At 45.6% G+C, this 20,968-nt stretch overlaps 1 protein-coding gene across 1 annotated transcript in view; it reads left to right on the top strand.

Annotated features, from left to right (window-relative positions):
- LOC115460690 (uncharacterized protein HI_0077-like) overlaps window positions 1-19,668 on the top strand; it is an 86,249-nt gene extending 66,581 nt beyond the window's left edge. Inside the window, exons 9-12 of the mRNA XM_030190457.1 lie at window positions 13,354-13,432; window positions 13,829-13,982; window positions 15,391-15,495; window positions 19,193-19,668. Coding sequence (XP_030046317.1) covers window positions 13,354-13,432; window positions 13,829-13,982; window positions 15,391-15,495; window positions 19,193-19,234 — 380 coding nt within the window. The 3' untranslated portion in view covers window positions 19,235-19,668. The remainder of the gene's footprint in view (window positions 1-13,353; window positions 13,433-13,828; window positions 13,983-15,390; window positions 15,496-19,192) is intronic.
- Window positions 19,669-20,968: the final 1,300 nt, after the last annotated feature.

Raw genomic sequence — 20,968 nt, 5'->3', positions numbered from 1 at the left:
CCCTAGTAGCGCTCTAGAAATGTTAAGTAGTAGTAGTAGTAGTACCAAGGGAGCCTGTAAATTTTGAGTAGAGATTTTCGATTTATGTTCATTTAATCGCGTTTTTATGGATCTAGAAGTCCTGCCAATATAAACTAAATTACAAGGGCATAAAATTGCATAAATGACATTCTTACTGTCACAGTTAGTATTCAATCTACTCTTCATAATTTTATCTCTATTTGGTACCTTCCAGTTTTCCTCCACTATCGCTCGAAGGCACCATTGACAGTGGCCACAAATAGTTTGCTTGCCCTGCCTGTTCACTGTAGAGTTTTTTGTATCAAATTTATTTCTACTAAGGCGTTCTGCCAGAGTTTTACCCCTGGTGTAAGAAATCATAGGTAGATCTTCAAAACATGAATATAACTGCATAATATGCCAATGATCCTTAATCACTTTAGCAATTTTCTGACTTGTCTCCGTAAAGGTAAAATACAAGTGAGACAATCTTCTTCAGTTTCGAGGTTTCCTGCAGCAACAGTGATCTCTGAGCAAATCTAGCTCTAGTATATGCCCTTTTTATTGCCACTTTTGGGTAACCTCTTGAAAAACCTCTCTTTCAGCTCCTTAGCCTGTTTCTTAAATTCATTTAAAGAAAACAACTCGTCTGACACGTAGAAATTGGCTAATCGGAGATTAAACTTCAGATGATAAGGGTGAAAACTATTAAACGTAGAAGAGTGTTTCTACTAATAGGTTTTCGATATAATGATGTAGATAATTTTTCTCCTTCTTTAGAACTAGCAAGTCCAGAAATTCAATACTGTTTCATTCATAGTCATAGTAAACGAAATATGAGAATTTATATTATTGAGCCAGTCCAAAAACTTCAATAGATTCACATTTCGATCCCATCCAAAAAGAAAATATCATCCAGGAATCTTCTCCAAAATTTCACAATTTAAAAAATGGAGATATAGATGCTTCTACTTCCATCTTTTCAATATAAAGGTGGCTACAGAGGGGGCTAGCGTTGCTCCCATCGCTACTCCTTGGGTTTGAAGGTAAAACTGTTTATTAAACCAAAAATAGTTTTTACAGATAACCAATTCTGCCAATTCATAATAACTCTGTAGAAATTCTTTGACCCTCCGGACGTGCTTCTAAAATCTCTTTAATAGTTCTTAAAGCACCATTCTGCGGAATCTTGGTATAAAGAGATATAATATCTAGAGTAACCAAATAGGTGACCTTCGATACTTCAGATATGTCTTCCAACTGTGTAAGAAAATGAGAAGAATCTCTAATATATGAATCCATTTTCCTCACACGTTCCTTCAAAAAACAGTCTATAAAGATAGACAAGGTTCCAGAATCGATGATTTAGTGGAGACTATAGGGCGTCCTGGAGGTGTAGACAGACGTTTATGAATTTTCGGTAAAAATAAATTTTGGAGTTTGAGGACAATCTTCAATTAGAAATCTTCCTTCTCTAGCCGTGAGCATATTAGTTTTCATGGCTTGAGAGACCAATTCTTTTACTTCATTTTCTAGATCATTTAAAGGATCATGAAGCAATAGTTCATAGGAGCTTAGATCAGTCAATTGATTTTTAGCTTCCTCCATATTTGGGTCTTATCCCATACACTGTAGCTCCTCCTTTATCAGCTCTTGTAACAATGATGGAAGGTTCATTTATTAGACTGTCCAAGCTATCCATTGTCTCGTCGTCATATTCGTTTTCAAATCCAGAACTTAACGAACACTCTAATTCATCCAATTCTCGAAGTACCAGATTTTTAAAAGTAAGTACTATCGGATTAATCGGTCCCGGTGGGTACCATTTCGATGGTGGTTTTACATTGAAATATCTGGAGCTGATAGTTGATCCATGAAAAAAATTTTACATTGTAACTTTCTAAAAAACCTATATAAAGCCACTCGCAGATGAAAAGGATCATGACGAGTAGTCGGCACAAAACCTAAACCTAGATTAAGCACATCCAATTGATCCTCTGAAAGCTGAAAAGATATATTCACTATTGCTTCCGTACTCTTCGACCTCTGTAGTCCCCCGATCTATTTTGTCCTCTTAACTGTTGTTGTTGTTGTCTCAGTTGAGGTTTCTGCATTCTTGTTCTTATACTTTGATCCCGAAGATCATAAGGTTGTTCATCCATTGAGTTTCCTGTTCGCGATCACTCCCTGTACTTAAATCTCCACTATCTTCAGAGGAACCTTCAAACGCTACCCTTCTTTGTTAGGGATATTATTATTCTTTTCTATTCCAAACATATATTCTACCAAGTTGATAGTCTCTTTCATCTCTTTTCAATTTTTTAATTTTCGTTTGTTTGATAGATCTTTCATCGTTTGCATCGTTTTTTTCAAATCCTCCAGTTTCTTATCGTAAATTTCTATGGTATCAGTCCCTTTGAGATTTTCTTCCATATTGTTGATGTCAACCCGCAGTTCCGTTTGTGCTTGAATAGTTGTTTCGACTATCAGAGCCATAAGATCACGACTACATTTGTTTAAAATAGCTGACCATTTTTCAACAAAAACCTTATCTGTTACAAAAATTTTAGGTTCTTTAATTATACGCAGTCCTCTAGGTATCCATGATTTTCTAAGGTATTGTGCCAGAGTACTCGCATGCAATTCTGCTCTCAGTAATCTTTTATACAAATTTTCTAAATCCACCCAGGAGCCATGGGGATTGGGGCTTTCCTCCTCATCCAGCAGCATAGGTAGCTGTAGTAATTTCTGAATCTGATCTTCAGTGTATCCTTCAAATGCCATCGTCATATAGTATAACACTAATCAATCGGCAAAAATGATTTTATATATATTCAAACCAGATTTTTTCTATAGCTCAAAACAGTATATAATAATCCAGTTTCAAAGTCTTTCTAACCTCTTAATTAATAATCGCATAGATACTCAATCCAAGCATTTAAACATATAGTTATTTTTGAACCTCAGTGATGTAAATCGTCCTTTAAAGTATAGGAACGATTGAACAAAACATCCAATTCTTCATCGGTTCTTATTTCCTCCTCTTTCTCATTTTCAATCATTTTCAAGTAATTCTATAAATAAATTTACTACAAAAACTTATCTTAGTTTAATGATTTTGTCGGACCCAGGGGATCAAACGTCCGACGTGCACGTTTCGCCCATAATAGGCTGTCTCAAGGACATTCCCCTAAAATACAAATAAACAGATATTTAAACCATTACCCCATTTTTGAAGTATTTCTACATAAACAGTATCTAGCATACATTCAATTTTAACCAACCAAACACACCACCCCGTGCTTATCTTAGCGTCAGCTAGGCAAAAGTTATTGGCCAAGATGGCGCCCGCTTTTTTCAAACTAATTAAATAGGGTGTACGTAATGACGTTTCTCCAATGTTACAGACTTGTAAGCCCCGCCCCCCCAAGGCGTTCCACCCACCGCCCTAAAGATCTAATCACGCTACCGGTGGTTAAGGGGGATTTTTTTAAGTTAGCGAAGTCCATTCAATTTCAATATTTAATCCCATAGGTACTACTGTTTGGGGGCGGGGCTTACAAGTCTGTAACATTGGAGAAACGTCATTACGTACACCCTATTTAATTAGTTTGAAAAAAAGCGGGCGCCATCTTGGCCAATAACTTTTGCCTAGCTGACGCTAAGATAAGCACGGGGTGAGTGTGTTTGGTTGGTTAAAATTGAATGTATGCTAGATACTGTTTATGTAGAAATACTTCAAAAATGGGGTAATGGTTTAAATATCTGTTTATTTGTATTTTAGGGGAATGTCCTTGAGACAGCCTATTATGGGCGAAACGTGCACGTCGGACGTTTGATCCCCTGGGTCCGACAAAATCATTAAACTAAGATAAGTTTTTGTAGTAAATTTATTATAGAATTACTTGAAAATGATTGAAAATGAGAAAGGGAGGAAATAAGAACCGATGAAGAATTGGATGTTTTGTTCAATCGTTGCTATTCCACTAGCAACATTCCATGTAGAAGGCTGCGCAGGCTTCTGTTTCTGTGAGTCTGACGTCCTGCACATACGTGCAGGACGTCAGACTCACAGAAGCAGAAGCCTGCGCGGCCACACTGGTGATCTGCAAGGGCCGACTTCTACATGGAGTGTTGCTAGTGGAATAGCAACATTCCATGTAGAATCTCAAATAGTAGCAACAGTGGAGGAGTGGCCTAGTGGTTAGGGTGGTGGACTTTGGTCCTGAGGAACTGAGTCCGATTCCCACTTCAGGTACAGGCAGCTCCTTGTGACTCTGGGCAAGTCACTTAACCCTCCATTGCCCCATGTAAGCCGCATTGAGCCTGCCATGAATGGGAAAGCGCAGGGTACAAATGTAACAAAAATAAAATAGATACGATTGGAGATTCTACATGGAATGTTGCTACTATTGGAGATTCTACATGGAATGTTGCTATTCCACTAGCAACATTCCATATAGAAGCCTGCGCGGCCACATTGGTGATCTGCAAGGGCCGACTTCTACATGGAATGTTGCTAGTGGAATAGCAACATTCCATGTAGAATCTCAAATAGTAGCAACAGTGGAGGAGTGGCCTAGTGGTTAGGGTGGTGGACTTTGGTCCTGGGGAACTGAGGAACTGAGTTGGATTCCCACTTCAGGCACAGGCAGCTCCTTGTGACTCTGGGCAAGTCACTTAACCCTCCATTGCCCCATGTAAGCCGCATTGAGCCTGCCATGAGTGGGAAAGCGCGGGGTACAAATGTAACAAAAAAAAAAATCACAGCCGCAGCAAGCCAACAAAACCTGGAAACATTTCCAGTCTAATCACAAGCAAAGCCTTTGCTTTGTCTTACATTCTGTTCTGCATGTGAAAAACTCCAGTACAAGCTGTTCTCACGAAATGCTTTCCATATGACCAGAATAGCGCGTTGTCTGAAGTCTGGCTTCCAGTGCTTTCAGTGAAAACAGAATTCAGTTAGGAAGAAGCTTGCTTAAAAGTTCAAGCATTATGTCTACAATTTAGCTGAAGCCCTGGCTGCACAATGTGTGTTAATATAGAGCAGTAACACACGTCAGACCTTATTGACTTACCACTCAGGAATGCTAAAAGATCAGCAGTCACGTTCCTAAATCTTCACTTCCCCAGTTGTGAAGGACTAAAATACAAACTAACACATGCGTCCAGCTTCTCCTATATGAGCAGGCAGTTGTGGAATGCATTGCCACCTGACCTGAAAATAATTTACAGTCTAATCAACTTCGTAAATCACTAAAGACCTATCTCTTCAACAAGACATACCACAATGATCCATAATAGGAGCTGGAACACATCATCACTTACTTGATACCCTGAATGTTTTCCCTATACCTTATTGCTTAATTCTTTTATATCAGCCATATTCTTTATATAATAAACGCAGCCTCTACGTTCTGAGGACATTGACGTCGCTGAAGTCACTCACACACCGGTTCGTGGTTTCATGGTGGTGAAGCCACAACATCTTCATGCCCCGCCCTTGCGTCACACGTGATGACGTCGAGGGCGGAACACGAAAACAATTAACGCACGGGGAGCAGTGTTTCCCTACTCTTCCCTTTCCAACAAATCCCAGCCGCCGCCGACGTGCACATGAACCCGGCCCCTTTCGCCACATAGCCCCGCCCCTTACAACTTACCGCCCCGCCCACGGTACACACACTTAACCTCACCAACCTCCCTCCCCCCCTGTCACCTCCCCTCCCCTTACGCATGTCTCCCTGGTGGTCTAGAGGTACCTGTTCCATCGGCCCAGGAAAGAAAGAGCCCCCTCTTTCCTCCCGTAGCGGTGGCTTCCTTGCTGCATGTGGTGGGAGTCCGGCTCTCGGCGTTTGAAAATGGCCGCCGAGGGTTCAAGCTGTCTCGCGAGACTTCAACTCTCGGAGGCCATTTTGAAACGCCGAGAGCCAGACTCCCACACGATGCAGCAAGGAAGCCACCGCTACGGGAGGAAAGAGGGGGCTCTTTCTTTCCTGGGCCGACGGAACAGGTACCGTAAAGGGAGGGGAAGGGAGTCCCGTGCCCGCCACCGCCCGTTTCATCGGCGCCAGGAACGGGCCATTTTTACTAGTTCTTTATATAATACCAATTGTATCTTTTACTCTGATATGGCGATCTCTTATGTTATCCATGTTCTTTATGTAATATCAACTGTACCTTTTTACTCTGGAATGGCGAATGCCATGACGGAAGATTGTAAGCCACATGGAGCTTGCAAATAGGTGAGAAAATGTGGGATACAAATGCAACAAATCTACTTTAATAAAACTCACCCTCAACATTCTGAAGACAACGTTCTGAAGTCACTCAGTCACTCCCTGAAGGGTTCATGGATTCATGGTGGTGAAGCCACAACACTGACCATGTCTCTCTGCCCCGCCCTCGCATGACGGACCAATCAGAAAAAACACCCTCAACATTCTGAAACACAAAGGACCATCACAACACCATTCCCAGGCAACACTAGGCAACGTAAGACGGACCAATCAGAGGAAACTACGTGACAATAAGGGAGGAGCATTCCCCCAGAATGGCTCATTATCTGTGCAGCACGGAGAGCACAGAACCACCGCTGGAACGATGAGAAGAATATTCCTTGGTCTGTGGGTAGGTGCCACAAATAGGACCGGGGGGGTGGGGGGAATAAATTTTCAAATGCCTAATGCCAGTACTGAAGAGTGCCAGAGGGCCTATAGCACAGACTATATTGGGATCGCTGACATGGAGTCAGAGGAGCGGAAACAACGTGCCCGTCACCATCTGGGACCGTGGGCGAACAGGACAAGCTGCGGCCCCAGCTGGAAGGATTACCGTGAACCCAGCCAGCAGCAAACAGCGACCAAGGAACCGAGTGTTTCCCAACTCCTTCTCTGCCTAGAAATCGCTGGAGGACTGGCTGCAAACTAACGAAACAACCGCACACCGACGCACCACCTCCATCATTCGAAAGGCATCCACTCTTTCTTCAACAGAAATGCAAACTAATATACAAACAAACAAAGAATACATGGTTTCTCAGGCGGCTGCAGGTAACCCCCACCCCCTTCCTTTTCCCCTTTTGCCGAAGCGGCCAAGGACGTGCCCAACCATCCCCTAGCCTCAGGCAAGCTGTCTCCCACCTCGGGGATTCCCCGAGCACCCGGAAAAAGACGGTGCTGATTCCCTGCAGCGCATAAATGTTCCAGCATTCCCCTGCAGCCGGTCTGAAATGGACCAAACATACCGGATCACCCCCCCCGACAGGCCCGAGACCTTGCCTCTTCTCCCTTCCGCCAACTTAAAACACACCATTCCCCGTCCTCAGGCAAGCCGTCACCCTCCCTCCAGGATGCCCAGAACCCCAGGCCCAATGGAAAAAGATGGCGCTGCTTCCAACAGCACATTTCTCTTCCAGTGTTCCCCTACAGCAGCCCTGAAACGGCCAAAAAATACCGACAGACAAAGAACGTGCTCCTCAACCTTCCGCCCATCTAAAACAACACTGCTGCCTCAGCACAACACAAAAAAAAAAAAACATGGAAAAAAAAAACACTCAACAAAGGCTGACCCCCCTACAACCACATTTACATTTCACCAACAGAAAGACCCCCCTCCACAAACCTCCTTGACAGACAAACCCACACACACACAATACAACAGAAACACACCCTCAAAGCCACACACCAATCCAACCCACTTTGCCAGCATAGCACAGCACATCCCCCAACCCCCAAGCAAAAAACAAAACAAAACAAGACACACATCAACAACCTGCACACACACCGCACCCTCACACACTCACACACACACACAATAACTCTGTGACACACACACACACACACACAATAACTCTGTGACACATACACACACACACACACACACAAAAAGCCACATGCTAGCGCCCGTTTCATTGGTTTCGGAAACGGGCCTTTTTTACTAGTAAATAAATAAATAAATATGAAAGGCAGCTGTCATAACAAGGAAGAATAGAATTTTAGTTTTATGACAAGATACGATACTTATATTCTGCCAACTCCCAATAAAGATTCAAAGTGGATAACAAAACATAAATAATTATAAAAGAAAAAAAAAAGAAAATATTACAATAAATACTTTTTAAACAAATACGTTTTCAGACCCTTGCAAAAGCATAATAGGAAGAGCTAGTTTTCAACTGTCCCACATATTGCAATCCAGTTTAGGATGGGCTGGAAAGGGCTTCGACGGAGACTCCAGTAATTTGGAACAGAGCCGGGTGGACTTCTTCGTTCTATGTCCGAGAAACACCAAAGAAAGATCATGATCAAGTCTATAATCTCACATTCATTGTTGATTTTAATCTTGAATTGATAACGACTCTGGCTGTTGGGCTGAGTGGATGGACCGTTCAGGTCTTTATCTGCCGTCACTTACTATGTTACCTGTAACGGGGCATTACAGTAGTTGCATGATACCACCAAAGTCACCTCAGCCATTCAATTACAGGTTTTGCTAAAGGTTCATCACCCCACAGTGCACTTGGTTCCATGTTGCAGTAGGTCCAACCAATACAAAACCTCTCTTCCTGTTGCTTCCTTTTTCATTTTCACTGTTAGTCTCAGATGGCCGGATCAGTGAATGGCACCGGGAAGAATTCACGCTCAGTTCTATTCTTTGAAGGGTGCTCTGAGCTGAGCTGTCTTTATAGGAAATCGTTACTGCATATTCTTTCACCCGTGAGCACTTACCACCAAGGGCATAACCAGACCTCGGTGGGAGGGGGGGCCAGAGCCTGAGGTGGGTGGGGCACTGTTTAGCCGCATCCCCTGCCGCCGACCCCCCCCCCCCCACTACTTTGGACCCCACCGCCACCGCAAAAACCCTCCCCGTCACCGCAGCTGCCAATACCTTGTTCTGGCGGCGGGTCCCCAACCCCCGCCAGCCGAAGAGTCTTCTTCAGCACCGGTCAACTCTGGACGCCTTTGCTGTGTGATGATCTGTTTCGAACTCCTGACATCCTGCACCGTGCACGTCCTTTATGTAGCCCCAAGCAGGACGTAAGGCGTCAGAAACAGATTATCATACAACGAAGGCGCTGGAGTCGACCAGCGCTGAAGAAGACTCTTCGGCTGGCGGGGGTTGGGGACCCCTGGCAGCAAACAAGGTACCTGAAGCGCGGCAGGGCGGGGGGCTGGGGGGGGGGGGTCAGTGACTGGGGGGGTCAGATGTAGAGGGGGCCCGGGCTTAATGCTACACCCCTGCCTTACCACACAGCCCCCAAATTCTACAACACTGACCCGTCCATGCCTCTTCCATAGCCACACCCCCCTTTTGGTTTGCATGCGAGAGGATTTGGGCGCTGTCTTTATAGAATCACGTGCAGCAGGCCAGATCCACTTGCAAATTCAAATTAGAGTCAGTTAACATCAATGATTGTTAATGGCTCATTAACTGATGTATTTGCATACGGATCTCAGTGTCACGCCTAAATTTGGGGCAGCATTTATAGAATCTTCCGGAGAACGAGAGGTTAACTCAGCATCTGTCCTGTTCCCAGGAGATTGTACCTGTAATTGAATGCATTTTTTTTTCTGCTCTTGAATGACACAGGCCAGCAGGATAGCACTGTTGCACTCGCTTGCAAATATTGAACTGTGGGCCATGGATCTCTCCTGGGACATCATCGTTCGCTTTGCAACATTCCAGCTGCCGAATGGAGACCGTCTCCCGCGAGAGTTTTTACTGACTTTGTCAAGGTGGCTGGGGACGAGGCGAAGGTCAGTATCCCTTGAACATTATGCATGACAGGTAAATAACGCTTTCCAGATTCGACACAACATTTTTGCTTTCTCCCCCAGCATTACATGCTACTGCAGAAAAGATTAGTAGAACTTGGCTGCTTTTTCGGAGCGCTTCCAGTTCACAATGGTAAGCACTATAAGATTTTATTCTGTTACTGTCTGGCTCTGACATACGGTTGCCTTGTAAAAGTCCCCACACCCTTGTGCATGATGCCACATGATTTTGTGACTGTTATCATGAGACTTGGCACCTTGGCAATAGGAAACGATGCACTTAAGCTCTTCTGCTGTCAGGTGAGGAAGTGGCACGGCAACATTGCTCTGCAGTAAGTGTAGTGTTTGCCACACTCACTTCCTGCCAGGCTTACTAAGGATTTATCTTAGTTCCCCTACCCTGGTATGCATAGGCGGTCGGTGGCCCAACTGTTTGGGGAGGCTAAAGGGGGTGGGGTTAGGGGTGGGGCCATGGGTGGAGCTTAAATCCATAATTGTCTGATCAGACAGAAATAAAAATAAAAGTCACAATTAATACCTTTTATTAAATTTTGATATTAGATATGTATCATATGTCAAAGAATAAAGTGGTTGCTCAAAGCATATACTAACCACAATCGCTCAACTGCAAAACACTATGCACAACTTTGCGCAAAAACACACTCAGAACCTTACTGTACCATAAATATTACACTGGGCAGAATCTAATACATCAATATACCACCCATACGGAAAATGCAGACCGTCAACAATATGAAACAAGGGATCATAATACCACAATTCTCATGTACAGCCACAAAACACCCTAATTAATGTTTAATGTGGGATAAAATGCCGTAAATAAATATAAACTTTTATCGTTGAGTACCTGATTCTCAAAGTGGACATATTCCAAACATTATAATGAAAATAAAATGATTTTTTCTACCTTTGTTGTCTGGTGACTGCTTTTCTGATCATGCTGGCCCAGTATCCGATTCTGCTGCTATCTGTCCTCTTAACTCCGTTTCCAGGGCTTCCTTTCCATTTATTTCTTTACTTTCCACCTTTCTTCTTCATTTCTTGTCCTACATCCGTAAGTAAAAGCTGGGTCCTCCGCAGACTTGACTGTCCAGTGGATCCAGCTTCTGTCTATTTTCTCCATCCATGTGCAGTTTTTCTTCTCTTTTCCTTTCCCCTCATCTCATCTCCTTCCTCTCTCTTCCCTCCCCTCTATGTCCAGCAATTTTTCCTCTCTCCCTGGGCCCAGTCCTTCCATCCATGCTCCTCTCTCCCCTGCCCCCTCCAGTCATCCATATCCAGCAATTCCCCTCTCTCCCTGAGCCCTGCCCTCCATCCATGTCCCTCTCTCCCCTGCCCCAACTGCCCGACCTGTTCTCTCTCCCAAGAAAGATCCCTTTCCTTTTTTTTGTTCTTTTAGATTTACCTCCAGTAGTCCGGCAGCGCAGCGACACCGTCAGTGAAAGCGCTCCCAGTGAAAGCGCTTCTCTTCGCTCAGTGACCCGCCTTCTTCTGACGTCATGACGTCAGAAGAAGGCGGGTCACTGAGCGAAGAGAAGCGCTTTCACTGGGAGCGCTTTCACTGACGGTGTTGCTGCGCTGCCAGACTGGAGGTAAATTTAAAAGAACAAAAAAAGGAAAGGGATCTTTCTTTGGAGAGAGAACAGGTCGGGCAGTTGGGACGAGCGGCGAGCCCCGGGCGGGCGGAACTGAATCGTGTGGGCGTCGTTGTGTGAAACCGGTGACGTCGGGATCCGATCCTGCGGCTGGGGAGGCTTAGCCTCCCCAAGCCTCTGATACCGGGCGCCTATGCTGATATGGGGGCCCTTGGCAACATTTTCTTTGGTTGTGGAGGAGTGGCCTAGTGGTTAGGGTGGTAGACTTTGATCCCGGGGAACTGAGTTTCAAATTCCACTGTAGCTCCTTGTGACTCTGGGCAAGTCACTTAACCCTCCATTGCCCCAGGTACAAATAAGTACCTGTATATACTATGTAAACCACCTCAAATGTAGGTTGCAAAAACCACAGAAAGGCGGCATGTCAAGTCCCAGTTCCCTATTTAAGATTCTAGATGGAATTTTGCTACTATTTGAGATTCTACTTGCTATTATTGGAGATTCTACGTGGAATGTTGCTACTATTTGAGATTCTACATGGAATGTTGCTAGTGGAGGAGTAGCCTAGTGGTTAGTACAGTGGACTTTGATCCTGGGGAACTGAATTCAATTCCCACTGCAGCTCCTTGTGACTCTGGGCAAGTCACTTAACCCTCCATTGCCCCAGGTACCAAAACTTAGTACCTGCATATAATGTGTACAGCACTGCGTACATCTGGTAGCGCTATAGAAATGAGTAGTGGTTGTCCAGCATTTAAACTTAGCCACTGCCGTGAGAGCTAAGATTACTTTAAGAAGGACTACAGTCATTTCTGGCTGAAACTTCTTCAAGTTTCAGGATTACTCTTCAAATCTGGCCTGTATAGGAGGATGGCAAGAAGGAAGCCACTACTAAAGAGCTTTAAGACCTATGATAGGCCGCATGGCACTTTCAAAGAATCTCATAGGTTTTCTGTTTTGTGTTCTGATGAGACCAAATGGAAGTTTTTGATCTCTGTGCTAAGCAATATATAAGGTGCAAAATAAACCCAGAAGATCATCCTTCTAACACCGTCCCTACGCTAAAGCATGTTGACGGGATACTTTGTAGCAGTGGGGATGGGGAGGCTTGGGAAGATTGAGGTATAGATGGATGATGCAAAGTACTGGCAGATCCTGGAAAAACCCTGTTCCAGGTTGCCATAGACCTGGGATTGGGAGAAGATTCTGAGCACAAAGTTAAAGGGTCTGTGTGGACTGGCTCAGCAAGGAGAAAGTGAATGTCCAGGTGAGGCCCAGTCAAGCACGGACCTGAATCCAACAGAAAGTCTGTGGCAAGACTTGAAGACTGCAGTCCACAGACGATCCCCAGCCAACCTGAGAGAGCTTGAGCTATTCTGCCAAGGAGAATGGACAAAAACTGAACCATCCTGATCTGCAGAGTTGGTAGACAGTTGTCCCAGACGATTCATAGCTGTTATTGATGCAAAAGAGGCTTCCACCAAGGACTGAGGCAAGGGGTTGAAGACTAATGCAATTGAGACTTTTTCGATTCTGGGGGTTATTTCTGTAATTATTCTTTTGCGTTCAAAGCATGTTGTGCGTTCAGGGAAATAATCTACTGTAATGCATTCTGAATTTTATTTTTCAGACGGCTGAAAGTAAAAAAATGTGCAAGGGTGTAAAGACTTGTTCAAGGTGGTGCTATAGTTTTTATAAAAACCTGTTAAAAAAATTCACCAGTCCTGATGGTCAGGAGCAGCATTTTAAGGTGTAGTGGATTCGCTGGGGCTGGTGGGTCTGTGTATGCTTATAAAGGACACAAACAAAACAGATTATTTTTAGAAAGGTGGTATGTACCCTAGTGTTTCTTAGTGTCCTTTGAATTTCTTCTGTACCCCGAGGGTGGCCGGAAAGTTCTGTATAAATCTAAAGAGTAATAATGCTTGTGAGGGTTATTCATGCTGTCTGTCTTTTGTCAGGTTTGTGGCAGTCTGCAGCCGATACCGCCCATGACCTACTTGCCCGCTTAGCCATCGTACATATGGTCCATGAAGCCAGGTAAAGATGATCTGAGCCACACACTTGTTCTCACCCTTTTCTTTGGGCTGAATTTTTGCTTTGAACTCACCACAGGCGCTACAGGTGCAGAGTTACCACCCTTCCCTGAGCTTTCATGATCTGTGGTGTGGGTGGGGTGAGTACAGAATCATGTTACCCCATCTTGTCTTAATGCTCATTATTGTAACTATGGAAGGGTTGGGATATAAGATTCCCTAAGTTATTTTAAAAACAGCAAGGTGAGGGTTATAATGCTAGTAGCAGCTTTTGCTCCTCACCTCCTTCCACCCCCTTGCCAATACGATGTCAGCATAATGCTAATGATACACCTAATAAGCAGCATTAGAACATTACTTGTGCCTTAACACTTGGCGCTGCTGTTCTCTTTCCTTGTAGAGGGTTAGACATTCAACCCCAGACTCGGAATCGATTTGCTACACAGGGAGATGAGGCGTCCATCAAACTTATAGAAATTATTTACACAGATGAAATAACTCATGTGGCCGCTGGCCTGAAGTGGTTCACATATATCTGCAGCAAGGAGAATCGGGTACAGAATTTTTATTCCGTAATATGAAACTCCCCGATCCCTTATTTGTCCTGTTTGTGCGTAAGTTCTGTCTCCTGTGTTTCTTTGTACCAGGGGCGTAGCCAGACTTCGGCGGGAGGGGGATCCAGAGGCCGAGGTGAGGGGGCACATTTTAGCCTCCCCCCCCCCCCCGGCACCACCGACCCCCCCCCCCCCACCACCATTGCCAACCCCCCCCCAGCCGCTGCCACCAACAACAACAACTTTGATCCCCCCCCCCGACGACGACCCTCTCGACCCGGCCGTCAACCCGCCGTCGCCGTTTGCTACCTTTGCTGGCAAGGGACCCCAACCCCCGCCAGCCGAGGTCCTCTTCTTCCTTTGTTCTGTTTCTGAGTCTGACGTCCTGCACGTTGTACAGAAACAGAACGAAGGAAGAAAAGGACCTCGGCTGGCGGGGGTTGGGGTCCCTTGCCAGCAAAGGTAGCAGACGGCGATGGCGTGTTGACGGTGGGTTGTCGGCGGGAGGGGAGATCGAGAGGGTCATCGGCAGGGGGGTTCAGGGCCAAATCTACGGGGGCCCAGGCCCCCTTGGCCCCACGTAGCTACGCCCCTGCTTTGTACAGCACTGTGTATGTCTAGTAGTGGTACAGAAAGTATCTTTTTTTAATAGATCCTTCTAAGATGGCTCACCCAGGCCCCTCCAGTATCCTTTCCAGTCCCAGGGACAGAGGAAAGTTTCCTTTAAAACTTGCTATCATATCGCATAGTCAGCCAGGGTCCAGGAAATCCCAGCAGCTGTCTTCCCTCCCTGAGCTCAAGGGTAGCATCTCTGCAGTGTGTCCCAACCATACCACTCCCATTAGATAAGAGACTCAAACATGGGGTGCTGAGACAGTGCCAGCCCAAAACAGCAGCGCTCGGTAAAGAAATCTCAGATTCCAGATAATGCGTATTGTATATTTCTTTGTGTCTAGACGCTTTGTACAAAAACAAAGCTTGTGTGTGTGCATGACAGCTCTCGGACAGTCAGCATTTACTTGAGCAAATACATAGGAGTTGATCTAAGGTCAAGGTAACATTTTTACTAGGATACGGGCATTATTAGATCATCCTGTCTGCCTGTGCCCTACCTGTCCATCATCCGATTTCATTACATTTTCAGTTTCAGAGAATAGAGCACCAGGGCTCACAGTTTTCATGTGTTCTCAACACCTGGATTCCTCAAATTCCTGGTTGTTTATTCATTTACATGACAGTAAATTTACAGATGTAAGTTCAGGGAGGTCGAAGCACTTTGGAGCATTTGGAAAGTTGCCTTGCCTTTACAGAATCATAACCATATGCAAATGTCTGTGTTGGGTTCTGTTTTGTTCACTTGTCTCTTGTATGCGTAAGCTAAGCAGTAATTCTCCATCCCTGTGATTAGGATCCTGTGTCTACGTTCCATGAGCTTGTGCCCATGTACTTCAAGGGCTATCTGAAGCCTCCTTTCAATGCTGCTGGCAGACAAAGTGCAGGGATGACAGAGGAGGTAGGTGGCTTTGCTTTCAGCGTCACTGATTTATTTACTGGACTTTTGCTTCTGCTTTCATATAGCACACAATGGTGTCCTTTTGTGATGAGTTCTGGAATTCAGATTTACAAGAAGACCGAACTTTATACAATCCTATTCCAGAAATACACAGCAGTGCCATCCACCCCAGAAGTGGCTACATGTCTGTCTGAATTACTGCACTGTGAAGTACTTTGGTATCCTGTACGGATAAGACACTCTACAAGTCCCAAATGATTGGCAGAGAAGCATGAGGTCCCTTAGCGTCTCTAGCTTACATTAGGCTTTTCAGCTGAAACGGCTACGGCTTTTCAGCTGCAGAAAAGATAGCTGAGGGGAGAAATGATAGAGGTCTATAAAATAATTCCTAAGCTCAGTTATGTCACCGCTCCACAATATGAAAATGTCATCAATATATCTGCGCCATACAAATATATTCTAGAAATAAGCAGTGGATTTTCCCAAGTCCATTTTAATAATGGCTTATGAACTTTTCTTTTAGGAAGCTAGCCAAACATTTTTTTACACCCCGCTAAGCTAAGTGCTTTTACTACATTCTCTGGCAACAAATTCCAGAGTTTACTGGGCTTGATGAACCTTCGGGTCTTATGTTCTTTTTTCTGTGAATTCTGTTTGCACAAACTGAAGAGAGGCGAATGCAAGTACCAGTTGTGAGGTTCATACTGAATTGCTGTACACCAAATTTCATACAAAATAACACCCAGTGGCGTAGCAAGGGCGGGGCGGTGGGGGCGGTCCGCCCCGGGTGTCAACGGGTGGGGGGTGCTCCGTCCACACACCCCCTGGCGTGGACCCCCCCCCCCCCCCGGTGCAGCGCCTCTCACTCCCCCCCCCCCATCCGACAGTCCCCACCTGCCTATCAGTTGAGCTCCGTGCACCCGGCACCTCGAATCTGCAGCACTGCTGACTGTACAAGAAGAAAACCATCTCGTCGTTGGCCCTTCACTCACTGAGTCCCGCCCTCGAGGAAATAGGAAGTTACATCAGAGGGCGGGACTCAGTGAGTGAAGGGCCAACGACGAGATGGTTTTTTTCTTGTACAGTCAGCAGCGCTGCAGATTCGAGGTGCCGGGTGCACGGAGCTCAGCTGATAGGCAGGTGGGGACTGTCAGGGGGGGAGTGAGAGGTGCTGCACCGCGTGGTCCACGCCGGGGGGGGGGGGGGTGCCATGCCACGCCGGGGGGGGGGGGCGCCGTGTTGCACTGCACCTGAGGGGGGGGGGTGCGCGCAGTGGCGATCCGCCCCGGGTGTCAGCCAAGCACAGAACATCACTGATAAAACCTTACAAGAATTGCAGCTAGATGTAAAATTCATGCAGATGTAATATTTCTAAGTACCAGTGTCTTCCTTCACAGCAAATTTTAAAGCACTATGGTAACTATTCTATGTAGTAACACACAGATGTTGGTTTTCTGCCTATTTGCAAAGAAATAAAGGTTTGAAAACAGTTATATAAGGCCATATCTTTTAATTGGACTACCTTGATACATTTCTTGACTAGCTTTTGAGATTGTCTGAACATAAGTGAATCACAGATCAGTGTTGGTGTGAAGAGGGAAAGTTTACTATATATAATAACAGGACAAGAAGGTATCTGGTTGTAAAGCATGAACTCTCTCCTCAAGGTGCCCCCTCCCCCAACTCCCCCTTCATTATCTCCTCAGACCCTTGCTGAATTCTTTCACAACAAGGTTCAAAAGATAAACCTTGCTTTCTCTACCTCGCCACCTCTCCCTCCACTAGTCCGTTCCCCTCTCTCTCCTTCCCCTCATTCCCTTTCCTCCTTTCCTGAAGTTACTATTGAGGAAACTACACTTCTCCTTTCTTCCTCAAAATGTACCACCTGTTCCTCTGATCCCATTCCCACCCACCTTCTTAATGCCATCTTTCCTGCTCTTATTCCTTTTATCTGTCACATTCTCAGCCTCTCACTTTCCACTGCGACTGTCCCTGCTGCCTTTAAACATGCTGTGGTCACACCTCTCCTTAAGAAGCCTTCACTTGACCCTACTTGTCCCTCTAATTACCGACCCATCTCCCTCCTTCCTTTTCTCTCTAAATTACTTGAGCGTGTTGTTCACCGCCGCTGCCTTGATTTTCTCTCCTCACATGCTATTCTTGACCCACTACAATCTGGTTTTCGCCCTCTCCACTCAACCGAAACTGCGCTTACTAAAGTCTCCAATGACCTATTACTGGCTAAATCCAGAGGTCAATATTCCATCCTCATTCTTCTTGATCTTTCCGCTGCTTTTGACACTGTCGATCACAGCATACTTCTCGATACCCTGTTCTCACTTGGATTCCAGGGCTCTGTCCTTTCCTGGTTCTCTTCCTACCTCTCCCTCCGCACCTTTAGTGTTCACTCTGGTGGATCCTCTTCTACTTCTATCCCTCTGCCTGTCGGCATACCTCAGGGTTCTGTTCTTGCTCCCTTCCTCTTTTCTATCTACACTTCTTCCCTTGGTTCATTAATCTCATCCCATGGCTTTTCCTACCATCTCTATGCTGATGACTCCCAAATCTACCTTTCTACCCCTGATATCTCACCTTGCATCCAAACCAAAGTTTCAGCGTGCTTGTCTGACATTGCTGTCTGGATGTCTCAACGCCACCTGAAATTAAATATGACCAAAACCGAGCTTCTCATTTTCCCCCCCAAACCCACCTCCCCGCTCCCCCCCGTTTTCTATTTCTGTTGATGGCTCTTTCATTCTCCCTGTCTCCTCAGCTCGAAACCTTGGGGTCATCTTTGACTCTTCTCTCTCCTTCTCTGCTCATATCCAGCAGACCGCCAAGACCTGTCGTTTCTTTCTTTACAACATCCGTAAAATCCGCCCCTTTCTTTCCGAGCACTCTACCAAAACCCTCATCCACACCCTTGTCACCTCTCGTTTAGACTACTGCAATCTGCTTCTTGCTGGCCTCCCACTTAGTCACCTCTCCCCTCTCCAGTCGGTTCAAAACTCTGCTGCCTGTCTCATCTTCTGCCAGGGTCGCTTTACTCATACTACCCCTCTCCTCAAGACCCTTCACTGGCTCCCTATCCGTTTTCGCAACCTGTTCAAACTTCTTCTACTAACCTATAAATGTACTCACTCTGCTGCTCCCCAGTATCTCTCCACACTCGTCCTTCCCTACACCCCTTCCCGTGCACTCCGCTCCATGGATAAATCCTTCTTATCTGTTCCCTTCTCCACTACTGCCAACTCCAGACTTCGCGCCTTCTGTCTCGCTGCACCCTACGCCTGGAATAAACTTCCTGAGCCCCTACGTCTTGCCCCATCCTTGGCCACCTTTAAATCTAGACTGAAAGCCCACCTCTTTAACATTGCTTTTGACTTGTAACCACTTGTAACCACTCGCCTCCACCTACCCTCCTCTCTTCCTTCCCGTTCACATTAATTGATTTGATTTGCTTACTTTATTTATTTTTTGTCTATTAGATTGTAAGCTCTTTGAGCAGGGACTGTCTTTCTTCTATGTTTGTGCAGCGCTGCGTATGCCTTGTAGCGCTATAGAAATGCTAAATAGTAGTAGTAGTAGATTTTCTCCAATAGATTTTAGCATTTCTTGATTGGAATGAGTGAAATAATAAGTAGTAAAGCATTGCCTGACTGTCTGGCTTATAATCAAACTGTTACTGCCGTTCCAGTGGTACCTTCCTTTGGTGAAGCCTGCTCACAAAGAAGCCTGACACTGTTGAACGAGGATTTGATGACTGAAGAGGAGCTCAGCTTTATAAAACCCGTTTTAGGACCAGATGGCTGAGGGGTGGTGGGCGTGGACATTCAGCTGTAAACTGCAGGAATGGATGGCTGACAGAAACAGAGCCTTTCAGAGCAGGTTCTCACAATATACCCTGCTGTCGAGGTGAAAATATTGGAACGTGCAGGCTGGTTTATGCTTGCAGGAATTCTGACTCAGACAAGCATAAGATTGTAAATTTATTTATTTATCTGTTTACTTATTAGAATTGGTATTTTGCAAATCTAACACACCATCATTTGATATTTATTTATTTATTTTCAGTGCTTGATATATCGTAAGTGATCCCGAAGCAACTATGTGGTTTACAATCTCTACTGCTGGGACTTTGCACTGTCCCTAATAGGCTCAAAGTTGTATATTGTACTTGGGGCAATGGAGGGCTAAGTGACTTGCCCAGAGTCACACAGAGCTGCAGAGGGAATTGAACCTAGTTCCCCCGAACCTCAACCCACTGCAGTAGCAGGAATTGAACCCAGGTCCACAGTCTGCTGCACTAACCCTTAGACCACTCTTATGCATCTTTAGCTTCATCTTTTGCTAAAGTTCATTGATTTAATATTTTGGAGAATCAACTCACTACTAGAGTTTGAAAACAACATTTAGACAACAAACAGTTCTCTATATACATACATGGAAAAAAAACTTTTAATACACACATTCTCTCCTTATTAAAAAAAACATGTTTTCAGATTTTACATATTCTACTAGACTAGGCTTACCATAGGTCCGGATTTACCCGGACATGTCCTCTTTTTGAGGACATGTCCGGGCAACCGGGCGGGTTTTGCCAATCTGCCCGTTTGTCGAGATTTCTGGACAAACGGGCAGGCTGGTGGGCGGGCCGTCCTATAGGACAGACAGGCTGGTGCCCATTTGTCCAGAAATCCAGACAAGCCTCCCCTCCCCTTACTTACTAGTGCCCTGGTGGTCTAGTGACCTCTTCCGCCTTCGGGGCAGAAAAGAGCCCCCTCTTTCCTTACTGGAGCGCTGCCCTGCATGCATCCTTCCTGTTGGTGATCCTCAGCGCTGATTCAAAATGGCCGCCGAGAGTTGAAGTGACCTCACGAGACTTCAACTCTCGGCGGCCATTTTGAATCAGTGCCGAGGATCACCAACAGGAAGGATGCATGCAGGGCAGCGCTCCGGGCAGGAAAGAGGGGGCTCTTTCCTGCCCCGAAGAGGTCACTAGACCACCAGGGCAGTAGTAAGGGGAAGGAGGTGACGGGGTGTGTGACGGAGGGGTGGGGCAAGTGTCCTCCTTGTTGGGGGACAAAATATGGTAACCCTATACTAGACCCTCTCAGGGTGAGAGGCCTCCACTTTCTTTGCTGGTCCCTCACAAGCTGTGCCCAAACCCACACAGAAACCTTGTGTTGAAAAGTGTTGCTTCCAGATAGCACACAGTCTAATAGTGTTTCACCTATAGGGGGTGAGGAGGAGAGAGCAGAATGAAGTGAAGATGAAGGAGCTAGCCATTGCCATGGAGAGGACCAGCATGTGATTTCCCCCAGTCAGAACTTCTGCGCATCAGGTCAGCCAGAGGAAGAATTCGTAGCTCTTGGAACTTCAGTTTCTGTGTGAGGACGTGCAGGACGACTCACACAGAAGATTCAGAATGCTAGGGAATCCTGCTCAGAAGGAAGGGATCCCCAGAAGCTTA

This window comes from Microcaecilia unicolor, chromosome 1 (genome assembly GCF_901765095.1).
Source record: "Microcaecilia unicolor chromosome 1, aMicUni1.1, whole genome shotgun sequence".
In the NCBI taxonomy this organism is placed as follows: Eukaryota; Metazoa; Chordata; class Amphibia; order Gymnophiona; family Siphonopidae; genus Microcaecilia; species Microcaecilia unicolor.
The sequence above is the reverse complement of the archived record's forward strand: the minus strand, read 5'-3'. Positions and strand labels throughout refer to the sequence as shown.